The sequence below is a fragment of the Physella acuta genome, unplaced genomic scaffold, assembly GCF_028476545.2.
Source record: "Physella acuta isolate Inbredline_101_S28 unplaced genomic scaffold, ASM2847654v3 ptg001628l, whole genome shotgun sequence".
Lineage (NCBI taxonomy): Eukaryota > Metazoa > Mollusca > Gastropoda > Physidae > Physella > Physella acuta.
In genome coordinates this window covers 271,400-291,355 of record NW_026733142.1, presented here as the reverse complement: position 1 = coordinate 291,355, position 19,956 = coordinate 271,400, and the positions used below count along the sequence as shown (strand labels likewise).

Genomic DNA, 19,956 nt, shown 5'->3' with positions numbered 1-19,956 from the left:
AGTGGTGAGAGGTTGTGGTGATAGGTTGTGGTGATACAGTGGTGGGAGGTTGTGGTGATACAGAGGTAAGACAGATATTGTGGTACAAAAGTGAGAAAGATATGGTGATACAAAACTGAGATAAGTACAGAAGGTATATATAAGTAGAGATGTGGTCTTTTAGTAAGACAATACAATAATATAATTAGGTTAACCGGTTAATAATTGTGGGTGTGGTTTCAGTGTTGTGTATGTGTTTATACCAAGGTGGGTGTGGTTTCACCAGAAGGGAGATGATTTAAACAGAGGCAGAGAGTTTTACCAGATTGGGTGTGGTTTTACTACATGGCTACACAGTGAGCAAAACAGATGGTGAGCAAGATTGGACATGACAAAATTTATGACAATTGATTAAAAATAAAATAAAAATGTCAGGCATTAGCAGAAGAACACACATAAACATTGACCCAGTTCTTTTATGTACACTTGGCCTTATCAACATTAAAGCATCAGATAGGGGGGGGGGGAGGTTTTTTAAAATATGGGCAATGGGAAAAGATAATTTTAAGCTCATGTGTCTCTTCTCTACCAAACAGGATGTTAGTTGTTGCTGGATAATATTAAGCCAACTGTGGAACTGTGGAGGGTGGGGCTGGATATAACTAGGTCATAGTTCACAAATAGTTACCATTTTTTATTTATCATTGTCTCTAAAGTGGGCTAGCTGGTATGATGGTGGATACATGCAGCAGTGGCAGTTTGATGGATAACTTAATACAGTAGTTTTGTTTTGTGGATAACTTATTACAGTAGTATTGTTTTGTAGATAACTGATTACAGTAGTTGTGGTTTTGTAGGTCAAAACTAGCCACTGACAAATCCGGTGGTATTTTGTTTTATTTAAAACATTTAAGCCAATCAAAAATTTCCTTTTTATTTTCTGCCACAGACAAACTAGCACAGATAACACAGCACATCTGTGCACCAGATACTGTACTCTTAGCTGACCACAAGGTGCATGCTCTGGACTGATCTTCCAATTAGTAAACTGATGGGGGGGGGGGGGGGTGTTTGATAAATGACGTCATGAGCCAACCAGACGTCAACACCTACCTGACGTCACGGACCTACCCGAACGAAGGGTATTTAAGACAATATAAGAGCAGCTTAGCTTTGCATTCCTTAAAAATAACATTTGAAAACATTTTTTTCTTACGGTTTTTAATTTTTTCCAGAGCCGCACTGTGTGTGTGTTTGGGGGGGGGGGGGGGGATAAGATAGGGTTAAGGTGGAGCTTTCAAACGTGATATTAGATAATTGTATGTAGGAGAAGGGGAGGCTTACATTTTTGACGAAGGGAATGGTGGGGGGGGGGGAGGTTGCGTGAGGTGATTGTTTTGTACATATGGCTGAATGACAATATACCACAGTGTCGCGGGGTATTTGCCGTGCAGTATACCACAATATACCACAGTGTCGCGGGGTATTTTCCGTGCAGTATACCACAGTGTCGCGGGGTATTTGCCGTGCAGTAAGCAACAATATACCACAGTGTCGCGGGGTATTTGCCGTTCAGTATACCATAATATACCACAGTGTCGCGGGGTATTTGCAGTGTCGCAGGGTATTTGCCGTGCAGTATACCACAGAGTCGCGGGGTATTTGCCGTGCAGTATACCACAAGTCGCATGGTATTTGCCGTGCAGTATACCACAAGTCGCATGGTATTTGCCGTGCAGTATACCACAGAGTCGCGGGGTATTTGCCGTGCAGTATACCACAAGTCGCAGGGTATTTGCCGTGCAATATTTGCCGTGCAGTATACCAAAGAGTCGCCGTGTGTTTGCCGTGCAGTATACCAAAGAGTCGCCGTGTGTTTGCCGTGCAGTATACCAAAGAGTCGCCGTGTGTTTGCCGTGCAGTATACCAAAGAGTCGCCGTGTGTTTGCCGTGCAGTATACCAAAGAGTCGCCGTGTGTTTGCCGTGCAGTATACCAAAGAGTCGCCGTGTGTTTGCCGTGCAGTATACCAAAGAGTCGCCGTGTGTTTGCCGTGCAGTATACCAAAGAGTCGCCGTGTGTTTGCCGTGCAGTATACCAAAGAGTCGCCGTGTGTTTGCCGTGCAGTATACCAAAGAGTCGCCGTGTGTTTGCCGTGCAGTATACCAAAGAGTCGCGGTGTATTTGCCGTGCAGTAGACCACAGAGTCGCGGTGTATTTGCCGTGCAGTAGACCACAGAGTCGCGGTGTATTTGCCGTGCAGTAGACCACAGAGTCGCGGACAGCTGATGAGGAGAACTTACAAACTAAAACTTGCCATAAAAATCTGGCCAGATGAGTGGCCAGCAAAACCTGCCCGAATCATTCAACCAGCTAAACAAGGTCGACACGATTACAATTCAGCTGCGCTAGGTTTTGTGACTAGTCAGAGCCTTTGTCTTAACAATGTTTAGTAAGATGTTATTCTGTTTCGTTTATTCGTATCCACACTGCATTACACCATTTGCTGGATTTTATTTTGAAGAATCTATGGTTCTAATGAAACATTCCGCTAACATAATACTTTATAGTATCGACGCTCTTTATTTTTAGCCGAAATCGCTGTTTAGATCAGGATTAAGTTAAGGACTAATGGCAACGTTAATGTCTTGGATAGAGAAGAGTCCAGGAGGGTTTGTTCAACTCGCAAACAGCTGAGGCGACTAGTTCTGGGGACGTTATATACACCAAGAGACACAACACAAATGATGCTTATCCTTTTTTTAGCACCTTACAGTACAAGGGTCTGGTTCGAAAACCAACTAGACGGCGATCTTGCAAACATACCCTCATACTAACATCCCCACATATCAACACCAACCATCAACATCCACACTTAACAACAACACTCTCCTATCAACATCCCGATCAACAATGCCAACATACCCCTCCCATCAAAATCCCATGCTTTAAACACTCCTTTCCATCAACAACCCTCTTATCAAGGTCCCCCCCCCCCCCCCGCCCTCCGTACCATTAAACTTCATTAAACTTCGATCAATCTCTGGCGTTACAAGTAATGACATCATTTCATCAGCTGACCTTTAAAATCCCCAGATTTTTTTCTCGTGTCATGCTAAAGTAACGACGACCATTGCGCGTAATCTGGGCAACATTTCACCAGACTCAACCGTTTTACCGGCTCGTTTTGTGTTTGTATCTCATAAATTCCCCACCAATAAAAATATTCTTTCGGCTGAAACACATTTTCGGCTAGAGAGAAGAAAAAACATCATCCCATTTCATGCTTTTCTTAATCCTTCACATTCCTCTAGGCAAAAAATAATGATTAGCACTTAAACAACTTTCAATCCATAACTTATTAGAAACATGGCAGATAGGGAAAGGGGGTGAAAGGGGTTGGGAATGGGTTGCTGGATTGTTTGTGGTGATTTGGATGAGCAACATAACTGTAATGTTTTGCAAGATGGTCAAGTTTATGTTAGGGGAAGGAGTGGTCTAGCGGTAGAGAGCTTGACTGCTAACCCGTTCGAATTCCGATTCAAGTCAGTAGAACGTCACTGAGTCCACCCAACTCTGATTAGGGAAAGTAAAGGCGGCTGGGCATAGTGCTGACCACACTATCTCTTCATATGCCGAGGTCACAGATACAGGTTAACTCTACTTCACTTGCCCTATAGACCGTTAGGTTTGAAAGGGAACTTCACTTTTTTTTACAAGTTTATGTTGTCGGATGGTTAAGTGTATAATGTGTTGTCAGTTGATCAAGTTTGTAATGTGTGTCAGTTGATCAAGTTTGTAATGTGTGTCAGTTGATCAAGTGTATAATGTGTGTCAATTGATCAAGTTTGTAATGTGTGTCAGTTGATCAAGTGTATAATGTGTTGTCAGTTGATCAAGTTTGTAATGTGTGTCAGTTGATCAAGTGTATAATGTGTGTCAGTTATCAAGTGTATAATGTGTGTCAGTTGATCAAGTTTGTAATGTGTGTCAGTTGATCAAGTTTGTAATGTGTGTCAGTTGATCAAGTGTATAATGTGTGTCAGTTGATCAAGTTTGTAATGTGTGTCAGTTGATCAAGTTTGTAATGTGTGTCAGTTGATCAAGTTTGTAATGTGTGTCAGTTGATCAAGTTTGTAATGTGTGTCAGTTGATCAAGTTTGTAATGTGTGTCAATTGATCAAGTTTGTAATGTGTGTCAGTTGATCAAGTTTGTAATGTGTTGTCAGTTGATCAAGTTTGTAATGTGTGTCAGTTGATCAAGTTTGTAATGTGTGTCAATTGATCAAGTTTGTAATGTGTGTCAGTTGATCAAGTGTATAATGTGTTGTCAGTTGATCAAGTTTGTAATGTGTGTCAGTTGATCAAGTATGTAATGTGTGTCAATTGATCAAGTTTGTAATGTGTTGTCAATTGATCAAGTTTGTAATGTGTGTCAGTTGATCAAGTGTATAATGTGTGTCAGTTGATCAAGTTTGTAATGTGTTGTCAATTGATCAAGTTTGTAATGTGTGTCAGTTGATCAAGTTTGTAATGTGTTGTCAATTGATCAAGTTTGTAATGTGTGTCAGTTGATCAAGTGTATAATGTGTTGTCAGTTGATCAAGTTTGTAATGTGTGTCAGTTGATCAAGTTTGTAATGTGTGTCAATTGATCAAGTTTGTAATGTGTGTCAGTTGATCAAGTGTATAATGTGTTGTCAGTTGATCAAGTTTGTAATGTGTGTCAGTTGATCAAGTGTATAATGTGTGTCAGTTATCAAGTGTATAATGTGTGTCAGTTGATCAAGTTTGTAATGTGTGTCAGTTGATCAAGTTTGTAATGTGTGTCAGTTGATCAAGTGTATAATGTGTGTCAGTTGATCAAGTTTGTAATGTGTGTCAGTTGATCAAGTTTGTAATGTGTGTCAGTTGATCAAGTTTGTAATGTGTGTCAATTGATCAAGTTTGTAATGTGTGTCAGTTGATCAAGTTTGTAATGTGTTGTCAGTTGATCAAGTTTGTAATGTGTGTCAGTTGATCAAGTTTGTAATGTGTGTCAATTTATCAAGTTTGTAATGTGTGTCAGTTGATCAAGTGTATAATGTGTTGTCAGTTGATCAAGTTTGTAATGTGTGTCAGTTGATCAAGTATGTAATGTGTGTCAATTGATCAAGTTTGTAATGTGTTGTCAATTGATCAAGTTTGTAATGTGTGTCAGTTGATCAAGTGTATAATGTGTGTCAGTTGATCAAGTTTGTAATGTGTTGTCAATTGATCAAGTTTGTAATGTGTGTCAGTTGATCAAGTTTGTAATGTGTTGTCAATTGATCAAGTTTGTAATGTGTGTCAGTTGATCCAGTTTGTAATGTGTGTCAGTTGATCAAGTTTGTAATGTGTTGTCAGTTGATCAAGTTTGTAATGTGTTGTCAGTTGATCAAGTTTGTAATGTGTGTCAGTTAATCAAGTTTGTAATGTGTGTCAGTTGATCAAGTTTGTAATGTGTGTAAGTTGATCAAGTTTGTAATGTGTTGTCAGTTGATCAAGTTTGTAATGTGTGTCAGCTGATCAAGTTTGTAATGTGTGTCAGTTGATCAAGTTTGTAATGTGTTGTCAGTTGATCAAGTTTGTAATGTGTGTCAGTTGATCAAGTTTGTAATGTGTTGTCAGTTGATCAAGTTTGTAATGTGTCAGTTGATCAAGTTTGTAATGTGTTGTCAGTTGATCAAGTTTGTAATGTGTGTCAGTTGATCAAGTTTGTAATGTGGGTCAGTTGATCAAGTTTGTAATGTGTGTCAGTTGATCAAGTTTGTAATGTGTGTCAGTTGATCAAGTTTGTAATGTGTGTCAGTTGTTCAAGTTTGTAATGTATGTCAGTTGATCAAGTTTGTAATGTGTGTCAGTTGATCAAGTTTGTAATGTGTTGTCAGATGGTCAAGTTTGTAATGTGTGTCAGTTGATCAAGTTTGTAATGTGTGTCAGTTGTTCAAGTTTGTAATGTATGTCAGTTGATCAAGTTTGTAATGTGTGTCAGTTGATCAAGTTTGTAATGTGTGTCAGTTGATCAAGTTTGTAATGTGTTGTCAGTTGATCAAGTTTGTAATGTGTTGTCAGTTGATCAAGTTTGTAATGTGTGTCAGTTAATCAAGTTTGTAATGTGTGTCAGTTGATCAAGTTTGTAATGTGTGTAAGTTGATCAAGTTTGTAATGTGTTGTCAGTTGATCAAGTTTGTAATGTGTGTCAGCTGATCAAGTTTGTAATGTGTGTCAGTTGATCAAGTTTGTAATGTGTTGTCAGTTGATCAAGTTTGTAATGTGTGTCAGTTGATCAAGTTTGTAATGTGTTGTCAGTTGATCAAGTTTGTAATGTGTCAGTTGATCAAGTTTGTAATGTGTTGTCAGTTGATCAAGTTTGTAATGTGTGTCAGTTGATCAAGTTTGTAATGTGGGTCAGTTGATCAAGTTTGTAATGTGTGTCAGTTGATCAAGTTTGTAATGTGTGTCAGTTGATCAAGTTTGTAATGTGTGTCAGTTGTTCAAGTTTGTAATGTATGTCAGTTGATCAAGTTTGTAATGTGTGTCAGTTGATCAAGTTTGTAATGTGTTGTCAGATGGTCAAGTTTGTAATGTGTGTCAGTTGATCAAGTTTGTAATGTGTGTCAGTTGTTCAAGTTTGTAATGTATGTCAGTTGATCAAGTTTGTAATGTGTGTCAGTTGATCAAGTTTGTAATGTGTGTCAGTTGATCAAGTTTGTAATGTGTTGTCAGTTGATCAAGTTTGTATTGTGTGTCAGTTGATCAAGTTTGTGAAGTGCATCTTGCTAACAAGCTAAAAGACAAAAAAATAAATAAAAAATAAGACGGTACTGCAGCAAACAGTACCTCGAAAGTAGGCCCAAACCCAACCCCGCCCGAGTCAAAGACAAAGATGGCGGTGTCGTCTGCTAAAATGAATTCGTTTGTCAACAGCCGTAAACATGTTAAAATTTACATCTGGGAACTATCGTAGGCAATTTACAAACCGGGCGGGGGACTTAAAAACCTTGGTGGAGAAAACACCAACACCGTGAGTTTTGTCAGTAGGATTACCTATTGTAATGCCTGATCCATTGGCGGATGTTGAGGAGGAGGGGGGAGGGGGAATGACCCTGCAGCAGCAAAGAGCTCCTGCAGTTTAGAAAAAGGAAATGGATAATTTTTTATAATTTTTTTTATAACACGACAGAAATATATTGATGTAACACGATATACATATATTGATGTAACACGATACAAGTTTATCTGTGTAATACGATACAAATATATTGGTATAGCACGATATACACATATTGATGTAATAATCACATGAGCCCCATGCACTATATACCCCCACACACACACTCCACCAACAACAAAGATTAAACTTTATCGATAGGCGTATGTTAAAACAAGTTAATAAAAAGTCTAGTGACAATTTAAGCGCAATTTCCTTATGTTATCCATAACAATTTTAAATCGTGATAAATGATATATTCAGCAAATAAATAATGCAACACAAGTAGTTTTAATAATTCAAAACAAAATAGAAAAAATATTTATTAACGAGATTTAAAAAAAATATGCGGACGTGTAGGGGGTAATAGAAAATATCAACGGAAATAGTTTTATTTTAACGAGTAGGCCTACACGATGCTCAGTTTAAAATATCATCCTAGGCCTACACGATGCTCAGTTTAAATGTTCTTAATTAATTTTTTGTGACCGAACGAAAGGATATTTTTGAAAACTTTCTTCGGCAATATTGGTTTAAATTATGGCAGGAATCGATTGGTAAATGTTTCAAGTCGCTAAGTGGTCTGGTTGCCGAGATATGGAGCAAAAACTGCATTTGTTTGAGGTTTTTTGGGAAATCCAGGAAGGAATTCTGGGAATTTTTTTGGCCTATGTTCATCCTCGGAACTTGCTTAACATATTTGCTTTTGGAACTAGTCCTCGATATTGCTTCGTTGAGGAGGAGATACGACTTAAAGCTGCGCACATCCATCCAGAAATAACGAGTTAATAATCGCAATAGTCCAGTATGGAAATTGCGCTAAAAAAAACAGATGTATTTATAAAAACCTTTCGAGCTGTGTGAGTAGAGGGGGAGACTAGCAAACAATTCAAATATAAAACTTGCACATAAAGTTTGACAGGCTGACAGGTAAACTTGACACGGAGGGGGTAGGTCGTCTCAAAATGTTGCAAGATGACCTCAGGAGACAGGAGCACGTCTATGTCATCCTTGTTTACATACATACACACATATAAGCGACTCGAGTGAAGAGCAACAATGTAGATTTAACGCGGTGGCTGGCTCAGGGTTTTGACCCGCAAGTCGGTGTGAGCTCGGACAATGCCTTGATGGTCTGCCATGATGTTCTGCTAACATGTGTCTCATCTGCCCTGGGCATGACTCTACACAGTTTATCATAGCATTATATTTATAGGTCTCTCTCTCTCTGTACACCCAACTGCTATGATTAACTGACGTCTTTTAATGTCCGTCCAGCCTATATGATTAACTGACGTCTCTATGTAGACCCAGCCTATATGATTAACTGACGTCTCTATGTAGACCCAGCCAATATGATTAACTGACGTCTTTATGTCCACCTAGCCTATATGATTAACTGACGTCTTTATGTCCACCTAGCATATATGATTAACTGACGTCTTAATGTCCACCTAGCATATATGATTAACTGACGTCATTAAGTCCACCTCGCCTAGTAAAAATGTTCAGCCCTAAATAATCTACATAATCCAAGATTTATATAATTAACCCCTAAAAAGTTGCAAAACGCAGGATTAAAGGTATAAGAAAAGAAAACGCCCCAGGTGGTAAAATTAGTGATAAAACGCAGGATTAGAAGAAAAAAAAAGTGCATCAGATGGCGGTATCGATCACACGACGCGCGCATAAATCCAAGCCGTGTTTTAATTACCGCCTGCTGTTTTGTGGCCGCCCTTGTGTCAACATGGATCTTATCGCCACAAATTGGGACAACCACATCAATGACATACAACCACCTTCTAGACATACACCTACCTCCATGACATATAACCACCTCCCAGGCATACAACCACCTCCAGACATTCAACCACCTTCCTGACATACAACCCACACACACACATACACCCCCTACACACACCCACCCACAGATATACAACCACCTCCCTAACATACAACCACCTCCATGACATACAACCACCTCCCTGACATACAACAACCCTCAGACATACAACCACCTCCATGACATACAACCTCCATGACATACAACCACCTCCATGACATACAACCACCTCCATGACATACAACCACCTCCATGACATACAACCACCTCCATGACATACAACCACCTTCCTGACATACAACCCCCACACACACATACACCCCCTACACACACCCACCCACAGATATACAACCACCTCCCTAACATACAACCACCTCCCTGACATACAACAACCTCCCTGATATATAACCACCCTCAGACATACAACCACCTCCATGACATACAACAACCTCCCTGACATATAAACACCTCCATGACACAACCACCTCCCTGACATACAACCACCCCAGACATACAACCACCCCATACATAGCAATGTCATGGCAATTAAGACGAAAATCTATAAGAATAGAAAATGTACCGTACCGAACATTTTATATTTCTAATAGTAAAACCAATGAAAACCAAGACGAGATTTGTTAGAAATACGGTATGATATAATGAGAGGGGAACTGATGTGTGACGTTTTTGTTATGTGTGACCACGTGTGACGACAGATACTACAATCACCAGTAATTTATTTTTAAAAATGCAATGCCCGCCTACATTTCGTATTTAGATCTCCGTATCTAGTGAAGTAAACATTATTCTACCAAACGAACATAATAGAATGAAAAGATCAATGCAGAGATCAATTTACCACACAAATCAATACCCAATGCACGAATCTATTAACAGGGGTGACTAGTAAATAAGGATTTAGGTCAAGGTTGTGTGCTTTAAGGTCATTAAACAATGTATGGTTGGGGTTCATAGCATGTTTGTATTAGATGCAGACCACTGTGCTTGTACGTATGTATGGAGTGCAGATATGGTATTATGAGGAGAGAACTGCAGGAAGCATGGTCAGTCGTTTTGGTCAATATAACCAAGTAATAGGCGAGTGTAATAATTCAGTCATAATTTAGGTCAATACAACTGTCAGTCATGTGACAGGTCAGTCAAGCCTTCAGTCAGTAAAGTCTTAGGTCAGTAAACAAGGTGAGTCAACCATTAGGTCAGTAAACAGGGTCAGTCAAGCATTAGGTCAGTAAACAGGGTCAGTCAAGCATTAGGTCAGTAAACATGGTGAGTCAACCATTAGGTCAGTAAACAGGGTCAGTCAAGCATTAGGTCAGTAAACAGGGTCAGTCAAGCATTAGGTCAGTAAACATGGTGAGTCAACCATTAGGTCAGTAAACAGGGTCAGTCAAGCATTAGGTTAGTAAACAAGGTGAGTCAATCATTAGGTCAGTAAACAAGGTCAGTCAAGCATGAGGTCAGTAAACAAGGTCAGTAAGTCTTCGGTCAGAAAACATGGTGAGTCAACCATTAGGTCAGTAAACAAGGTCAGTCAAGCATTAGGTCAGTAAACAAGGTCAGTCAAGCATTAGGTCAGTCAAGCATTAGGTCAGTCAATCCTTAGGTCAGTCAAGCATTAGGTCAGTAAACAAGGTCAGTAAATCTTCGGTCAGAAAACATGGTCAGTCAACCATTAGGTCAGTCAAGCATTAGGTCAGTAAATAAGGTCAGTCATTCATTAGGTCAGTAAAGCCACTTAAGACAGACCACGTACCTGCATTCTTGTGCTTCAGCTTTAGCCCACACAGGTAGAAGATCGGGTACACCTGCAATGGTAAACTCCGCTCCTGGCGTGCAAGTCGTCTTGAACAGCTCCTGTAGGAGGTCACATACAACATACATCAACATACAACATACATCAACATACAACATACATCATACATCAACATACAACACACATCAACATACAACATACATCAACATTCAACATACATCAGCATACAACATACATCAACATATAACATACATCAACATACATCAACATACAACATACAACATACATCAACATACAACATACATCAACATACACCAACATACATCAACATACACCAACATACATCAACATACACCAACATACAACATACATCAACATACAACATACATCAACATACAACATACATCAACATACAAAATACATCAACATACAAAATACATCAACATACATCAACGTACATCAACATATAACATACAACATACATCAACATACAACATACATCAACATACAACATACAACATACACCAACATACAACATACATCAACATACATCAACATACAACATACATCTACATACATCAACATACATTAACATACATCAACATACAACATACATCAACATACATCAGCATACAACATACATCAGCATACAACATACATCAACATACAACATACATCAACATACAACATACATCAACATACAACATACATCAACATACAACATACATCAACATACAACATACATCAACATACAACATACATCAACATACATCAACATACATCAACATACAACATACATCAACATACAACATACATCAACATACATCTAAAATACAACATACATCAACATACATACAACATACATCAACTTAACGCTAGCTCGATTGTTCAATTAGCATTGGCTGGAGCATAAGATTGTCTAGTACCTAAACATTGTATTAAGCTGATTCTCACATTTTCACATATAACTCACTCCTAATCAGACAATTTCCTCTCCTTATCGCATACTATCTCTTCATATACAGAGATCACACAAACATGTGAACTCTACCTGATCTATTCCCATGGACCGCCGGTGTAAAAATTATAACTTTTACTTTTTCATTACTTAGCGTCTTAAAAACTTAAGTTAGGTTCCATTATTCGGGCCTGACGATCCCAAAGCGAAGATGAAGTAGAGTGCACCTGTTTCTTGATAACTACGTATAAATAGATACCATTATCAGCTCTATGCACAGCCGTCCTTACTTCCCCGAACGTGAGTCAGGTACCCATTGAAGCTGAATGGACTCAAAGACGACCGACACACTCGGGTCCCAGATCCTAACTCGAGACTTTAAGGTAGCGCTCTACCACCCGACCTCGCCATCCCGCTATAAAAGAAACTGAACCTTAACTTCATCGTCATCATTCATATGGACCCCTTGTGGAGCAAAGGGACGCAACCACACCTCTCCATTGAACTCGCTTTTGGGCGATTCCTCCCAGTTGGGTCAATAACATTCAGACGGCTTGTGCTTCACTGACAATATAATCATTTGTTTTCTCCGTACCCTGGGCATTCCACTCTAGTGCCTATCTAGTGGTGTTGCTAATTAGCTTGAACCTTAAGTTATTAAAAATAAAAAACAAAAAACAAAATAAAACACAAAACATACGTGATCAGTGAGTTTAAGGGCAAAGGGCGGCCACTCGTCATAGACCCTGTGCAGCCCGGAGTGCGAGCCGGCCGTGAGGTTGCAGCTGTTGAACCTGGGGATGATGGCGAAGGCCGGCCACTGCGAGTTGAGGCTGAACATGTACAGGAAGAAGAAGACGGACACGATGCCGCCCACAAACAAGAACTGGCGCCGGAGACGGTTTCTGATGAAGCTTTCGGTCATGTTGCACAGAGCCTGGGGGTTAGAGGAGGGGGTCAGGTTAGAGGAGGGGGTCAGGTTAGAGGAGTCGTTGGAATGTGGGGAGTGGGTAGGGTGGGGAAAGGGAGGATTGTGGGAGTGGGTGAAGTGGGTGGGGTGGGGAGTGGGTTCGGGGAGTGAGTGGGGTGGTGAGTGAGTGGGGTGGTGAGTGAGTGGGGTGGTGAGTGAGTGGGGTGGGGAGTGAGTGGGGTGGGGAGTGAGTGGGGTGGGGTGGGGAGTGAGTGGGGTGGGGAGTGGGTGGGGTGTGGAGTGGGTGGTGTGAAAGAGTGGGATGGGGAGTTGGTAGGTGAGTAGTGGGTGGGGTGGGGAGTGGGTGGGGTGGGGAGTAGGTGGGGAGTGGGTAGGGAGTGGGCGGGGTAGGTGGATGATAAGGAATTTAGAAAGAAGAGAAAGTTGGGTGTAATTTACTGTAACATGTGATGGAGTATTAAGTATTAAATGTGAGTATTACAATAATAATTAGGATATTACAGAAAGTTGTATGTTAAAGAAAGTTGTATGTTATTGATATTTATCATATTAAGCTGCATGTTAATCAAAAAGTTAGAAGTTTTAAAAAAGTAGTATGCTAAACGAAATTGGAAGTTACACATTTAATTTTACAAAGAAGTTTAATGCATGTGATTTGGATGGCAAAGTTAGATTATAAAGAGGTTTGTTATTTTTTTTATAGACAGCTTTATGTTAATAAGAAATTTGGAAGTTATAAAAAGTTGGATAAACTGAATGTTATATAAAGCAGCATGTAACAAGAAGCTCAATGTTATAGATCGTAAGTTGTTATACTGAAGTGCATGTTATACAAATTCGAATGTTACAGAAACATAAATGTTGATTAAAAAAGATGGGTGTTACAGAATTTACTGGGAATTACAAGAATAATATAAAAAGTTACATACACCAGAACATGCATTTAATAAAAATTTGGGTGTATAAAAATGAAATACAAAATTTAGTTTTGTACAAAAATATGTTTAAGAAGGCGGATACAATCTATAATAATAGTTTCGCTGTCTGTCTATCTATCTATCTATCTATCTATCTATCTATCTGACAAGAACGCTGTAGAGAAAACATAAGCAAAATAAAAACATGCACAGTAATTCGAAAAACGAAGTATGACGCGGTCACATTTAGCATAGAGTAGAAAATAATCTCAGTAATATGACGTCATTGTTTCTCGAGTATAAACATTGAATAAAAAGGCAATTTTGTCTAATCTAAGTGGTTTGCGTGTAGAGTTTCTTTCATACAATTCTTCGGGTAGGGGCGAAGCCCCACCCCGCGTAAGAACGTCTGAGCCCCCCCCCCCCTCACTAACTCAAAAGAAATTTCTTCATCGATACTCTATAATAAAATTACCGCCTAATTAATGTGTCTAATCTAAAAAGTGGTTTTCTTGCAATTTCTTTAATGCAATTATTCGGGTAGTGGCTAAGCGCGACACCAGTGTTTCTTTCAGACTTTTTCCTCCCCGGAGAGGGGTGGGGGGTACTTGAAATTTTCGGGGGCGGGGTAGAATTTTCGTTGAATGGGACGGTAGACATGTTTTTTTTTTGGGGGGGGGGGTGGGGGGTGGAGGCGTGGGGGAGTGGGGGTGGGGGTGGGGGGCGGTGTTTGGGGGGTGGGGGTGGGGTGGTGGGAGTGGGGGTGGGGGGTGGGTTGGTTTCAGTGTTTCTTTCAGACTTTTTCCTCCCCGGAGAGGGGTGGGGTACTTGAAATTTTCGGGGGCGGGGGGTAGAATTTTCTGGGAGGGGGCGGACACTGGAAAAAGTATATAATTATATTTCGTTGAATGGGACGGTAGACATGTTTTTTTTTGGGGGGGGGGGGGGGTGGAGGGGTGTGCGTGGGGGGGTGGGGGGTGGGGTTGGTGTGTGGGGGGGTGGGTTGGTTTTAGTTTAGAGAAAAGAGACAGCACTATCAGCCTAGCGCCCGTTGTACCCTTCCTCAACGGGCCATTTTTCTCGTCTATAATAATAGTTTCGCTGTCTCTCTATGTATCTATCTGTCTGACAAGAACGCTCTAGAGAAAAGACAAGCAATTTAAAAACATGCATAGTAATTCGAAAAACGAAGTATGACGTCGACACATTTAGCACAGAGTAGAAAATAATCTCAAACCGGAGAGTAAACATTGAATACAAAGGAAATTTTGTCTAATCTAAATGGCTTGCGTGAAGATTTTCTTGCATACAATTCTTCGGGTAGGGGCGAAGCCCCACCCCCCCTCCGCGTAAGAACGTCTGAGCCCCACCCCTCCCCAACTCAAAAGAAATTTCCTCATCGATACTCTATAATAAAATTACCGCCTAATTAGTGTGTCTAATCTAAAAATTGGTTTTCTTGCAATTTCTTTAATGCAATTCTTCGGGTAGTGGCTAAGCGCGACACCAGTGTTTCTTTCAGACTTTTTCCTCCCCGGAGAGGGGTGGGGGTACTTGAAATTTTCGGGGGCGGGGGTAGAATTTTCGGGGAGGGGGCGGACACTGGAAAAAGTATATAATTATATTTCGTTGAATGGGACGGTAGACATGTTTTTTTTTGGGGGGGGGCGGGGTGGGGGGGCGGGGGGGGGGTGGGGGCGGTGTGGGGGGGGGTGTGTGTGGGGTGGTGGGGGTGGTGTGTGGGGGTGGTGGGGTGGGGGGTGGTGTGTGGGGGGTTGTGGGTTGGTTTAAGTTTAGAGAAAAGAGACAGCACTATCAGCCTAGCGCCCGTTGTACCCTTCCTCAACGGGCCATTTTTCTCGTAGATAATATTAAGCTAAACACCAACACAACAAATATAAGAAATAAAAAATATAGATGTACAAATCTGACCAAAACTATAAATCTATCACAATATAACAGCCTGTTCATAATATACAACTACACTCAACCATTATTTAGAAGTTTCATAGTAACACCGTTAACACATCAATCCTTCCTATCTTGTTATTGTTAGGGTTTTGTGTGTGTGTGTGTGTGTGTCATGCGTTGATCATCTAGCGAGAGGCAGGTTCAATATACAGAGACGGGCATCTGGCAGCGTCAGATGATTCAACTGTGATTATATTTTTCTCATTATTCAAACGATGGCATTGAGGATGTGACGGTTGAAGAGACGTAAATGGTCGGGGGGGGGGGGGGGTTATGCGGAGGATGGGGGTCATTGGGTGTGCGGGGAGGGGGGTCGAGTAATAAAAATAAAATGTGTTTTCCCCTGGTCTTAACGAAATACTGCCGAACAACTGTCTTACGTGTTTGGTGGAAGCTTGGGGACAGGTGGTTTGTCACATAAACCACATGCCTGTCACAAATTGTCACATTAACCTACTACATACACGCCCGTCACAAAATGTCACATAAACTTACTACATACATGCCCGTCACAAATTGTCACATAAACTTACTACATACATGCCCGTCACAAATTGTCACATAAACTTACTACATACATGCCCGTCACAAAATGTCACATTAACCCACTACATACACGTAAGTCACAAGATGTCACATTAACCCACTACATACACGTAAGTCACAAGATGTCACATTAACCCACTACATACACCCGTCACAAAATGTCACATTAACCCACTACATACACGTAAGTCACAAGATGTCACATTAACCCACTACATACACCCGTCACAAAATGTCACATTAACCCACTACATACATGCCCGTCACAAAATGTCACATTAACCCACTACATACACGTAAGTCACAAGATGTCACATTAACCCACTACATACACCCGTCACAAAATGTCACATTAACCCAATGCATACACGTAAGTCACAAGATGTCACATTAACCCAATACATACATGCCCGTCACAAAATGTTACATAAACCTACTACATACACGCCCGTAACAAAATGTCCCATAAACCTACTGCATACACGCCCGTCACAAAATGTCACATAAACCTACTACATACACTTCAGTCACAAAAAGTCCCATAAATCTACTACATACATGCTCGTCACAAAATGTGACATAAACCTACTACATACCTGCCCGTCACAAAATGTCACATAAACCTACTACATACACGCCCGTCACATAAAGATACAACATACATGCCCGTCACAAGATGTCACATAAACCCACTACATACACCCGTCACAAAATGTCACATTAACCCACTACATACACGTAAGTCACAAGATGTCACATACACGCCCGTCACACTACACTCTATACATACACATCCATCACAAGATGTCCCACCACCCCTTCCATCACACACGCCTAAACACTTTTACTGACTTTAAATTATTTAAATTGATACCTGCCAACTGTTCCCCTTAATCAATACTTATGACGTGCAATAGTAAACACGGTATATGATGAATCAAGACACACCAACAAACAAAACGAACACATGTGTTGCGACACTGGACCAAACAACATGAGAAGTTGTGTGTCCAACACAGTCATCCGGCTGTAATAAATTTATAAGGTAGACACTCGATCTCACATGGGTATAGGGAAATTTATGGGCGTATAGTGAAAAAAACGGCTACATTTTTTCAATCACCCCCAGCTACCGATTTGAGCAACATTTACCGAACACCAACCTTTCTTTAAAGGGGGGGGGGAAGTGATACAGGCAATTAATCAGTCTTTAAAAATTATAACTAGGCACGTATTAATTATGTGAATAATTTAACATAATTTTTTAAAATTTTGGTTTTAAAAAGTCCGTAAAAATTGTGTTTGCATAAAATTCTCCCATTTGTTAAAAAGAATACCCTCTATTGTATTTTAAATTTTGTCTTATTTTAGAACCATCAAAGGGTGCTTTCGTTGGCGTCCCTTAACATTATAGGTTCCGTGGAATATAGAGGTACAGTCTTTCTTTACCGTTAATAAGCGCTTAATATTCGTTAAAATAACTCTAACAATTCAACTAAGGAACGCCGATATAGTGTAACATCGTTCAGTCGTTGTTCGCCGAGATTCTTACCAAGTGGTTTCAATTTTTTAATTTATTACATTGCCTTCACTATACACCAATGAATAAAGAAATGGCTGAAAGACTGACACACTACCTAGCGCGTTGCTTAAAGGAATATCTTGATCAAAAGTACATCCTATATGTTGAGCGCGATGAATGAAAATAAAACGATCTCTGCTGGAATATTGAGGTATTATCATTGATCTTTTCCACGGGTTATGTAAAAGTTCACATGTAACATACATACAAGGTCACATCTCCTGGTTTTAGACCATTGATTGCTCCTCAACATAGACGTGTATTTGGACAAGTTGAGTGACGACATGTATTGATTGGTGTGTCCCATTAACTGGACATTTATCAGTAGACTGACGGTTGGATGGCCTGAGCCCAATAAATATGTCACCATTGAATGACAGTTACCTCTCCACACGTACCCATGTGTAATGGCCTAAGACAGGTGACTCAGTTCAACAAACCCCACAGTGTATAATCATAGACGGAAGCATAGACAACATGCACCGTTGCTGTATTAAGTAATCGAAGCTACCATAACGCAGTCAACCAGAAGGTAAAAAGAAATTATTTCTATCCACCATTAGAGTATCTCACGTCATAGAACCCCCCCCCCCCCATTTAAGGGACAAAGTTCCTACAACACTACCTTTCATAATGTCTAATTCATATTCGTTTCAAGGCATACCGAATTTGAGTGTCCATGTTCCTATTCTGCATCTAGCCGATGTAAAGACCCGTGTCCCCACCCTCAGTTTGAGGACACTCCCCCACGGGCTCCAGAGGTCGAGTGACCAAACTTTAAGACGGACAAGGTGTAAACGTTAGGCTCGCTATGACGAGGCTATGACGGTTCTCATGAATGTCAACACAGCACCGGTATTTAGTGGATGAATTCTGTTAGACCAGTATATCTGTATAGGCGGCGCATTTTATCGAATTTAAACCTGACTTTAGTGACAGACGGCAAAATGCAGCCCGCTTTAATGCAAATTGTACTTTTAAAAATCAATACTGAATTGTGTTCAAATATTACATCTTTTATGTTTCGTAAAAAAAATCACGTACTTTCACATCAACCACTTAAGATAATACAAGACTTGATGTTACGGTTCAACAAGCTAAATTATCATTTTAAAACACAAATCTTTATAACGGAAAAATTAACTCGCAATTTTTCTAAATAAGCATTCGGGCCTCTAAACACCAGAGGCCCTGGGCTGTTGTCTAATCAGCCTTTAACTGTCACTGTTGTTTTACAGAAACAACATCCTCGAATTGTTAGTATCCCCGCCAATGATAGTTCACAGTGAAGGATGTACTCTAGTAAGTAGTACTCGTCAAAGCTAGCGATGGAGAAAGGCCAGTAATTGACCAACTGTGATCGAGTGAGGGTAGTAATTGACCAACAAAACAGACTTGAACTCTGGAGAATTTTACACTGGAACTAGCTTCTAGAGCTTCTTACTAACAAATCATTTGATTGTATTTACTTTCGTCGGAATTGAACTTAAAACGTTTTATTACTTCATTTAAACATATCATGTTCTTTTCATGTTATTTAGACGAGATTTTGTTGTGATCTATCTTGTATTTACACAAAAATATCTCTCAGAACGGACACTTTGTCAATATTTACTTACTTTACTTAGATGCGGGTAACTTTCCCGAAGAAAAAGCAAATCTCAATATAAAACCAAAAAGAAAAACGTTTTTTGACATATTACTGACAAACATCAATCTTCCACTCCTATGTCAAAAATTTTGTGAACTTGTCATAAAGGACTAAAATTACAGCAACACTTGTTAGACAAATAAGACCCCCCCCCCCCCCAACATCAACCTCCCACTCCTATGTCAAAAATATAGTGAACTTTGTCACAAAGGTCTAAAATTACAGCAACACTTGCTGTTAGACTAATAAGACCCCCAACATCAACCTCCCACTCCTATGTCAAACCATCAGCATACTTGTCACCATGCTCACATCACTATTGCTCGCTCACAAATACAGCAGGAAGAGATGGCGTTACACCCAGCTATGTCTATCTAAACTTGACATTGATATGCCTGTATTTTAATAGCGTTTAACCTTATCTGCATGTCAACGTTACTACACTGCATGATAATTTCATGGAAGAATATAAGATAGAGAAAAAAAAAAAGAGAGAGAGAGAGAAGGGGTGGCGCTTGCAGTGTCAGTCGTGTTTTTAAACCTTCAAGGGACAAGACATTGATAATTGTCGCTGT

General features: G+C 40.1%; 1 protein-coding gene across 1 annotated transcript in view; it reads right to left on the bottom strand.

Moving 5' to 3' along the window:
* Positions 1 to 19,956, bottom strand: part of LOC131929436 (uncharacterized) — a 35,395-nt gene that overhangs the window by 8,373 nt on the left and 7,066 nt on the right. The window contains exons 2-3 of the mRNA XM_059285644.1: positions 12,484 to 12,720; positions 10,826 to 10,926 (exon numbers count right to left, since the gene is read on the bottom strand). Coding sequence (XP_059141627.1) covers positions 10,826 to 10,926; positions 12,484 to 12,720 — 338 coding nt within the window. The remainder of the gene's footprint in view (positions 1 to 10,825; positions 10,927 to 12,483; positions 12,721 to 19,956) is intronic.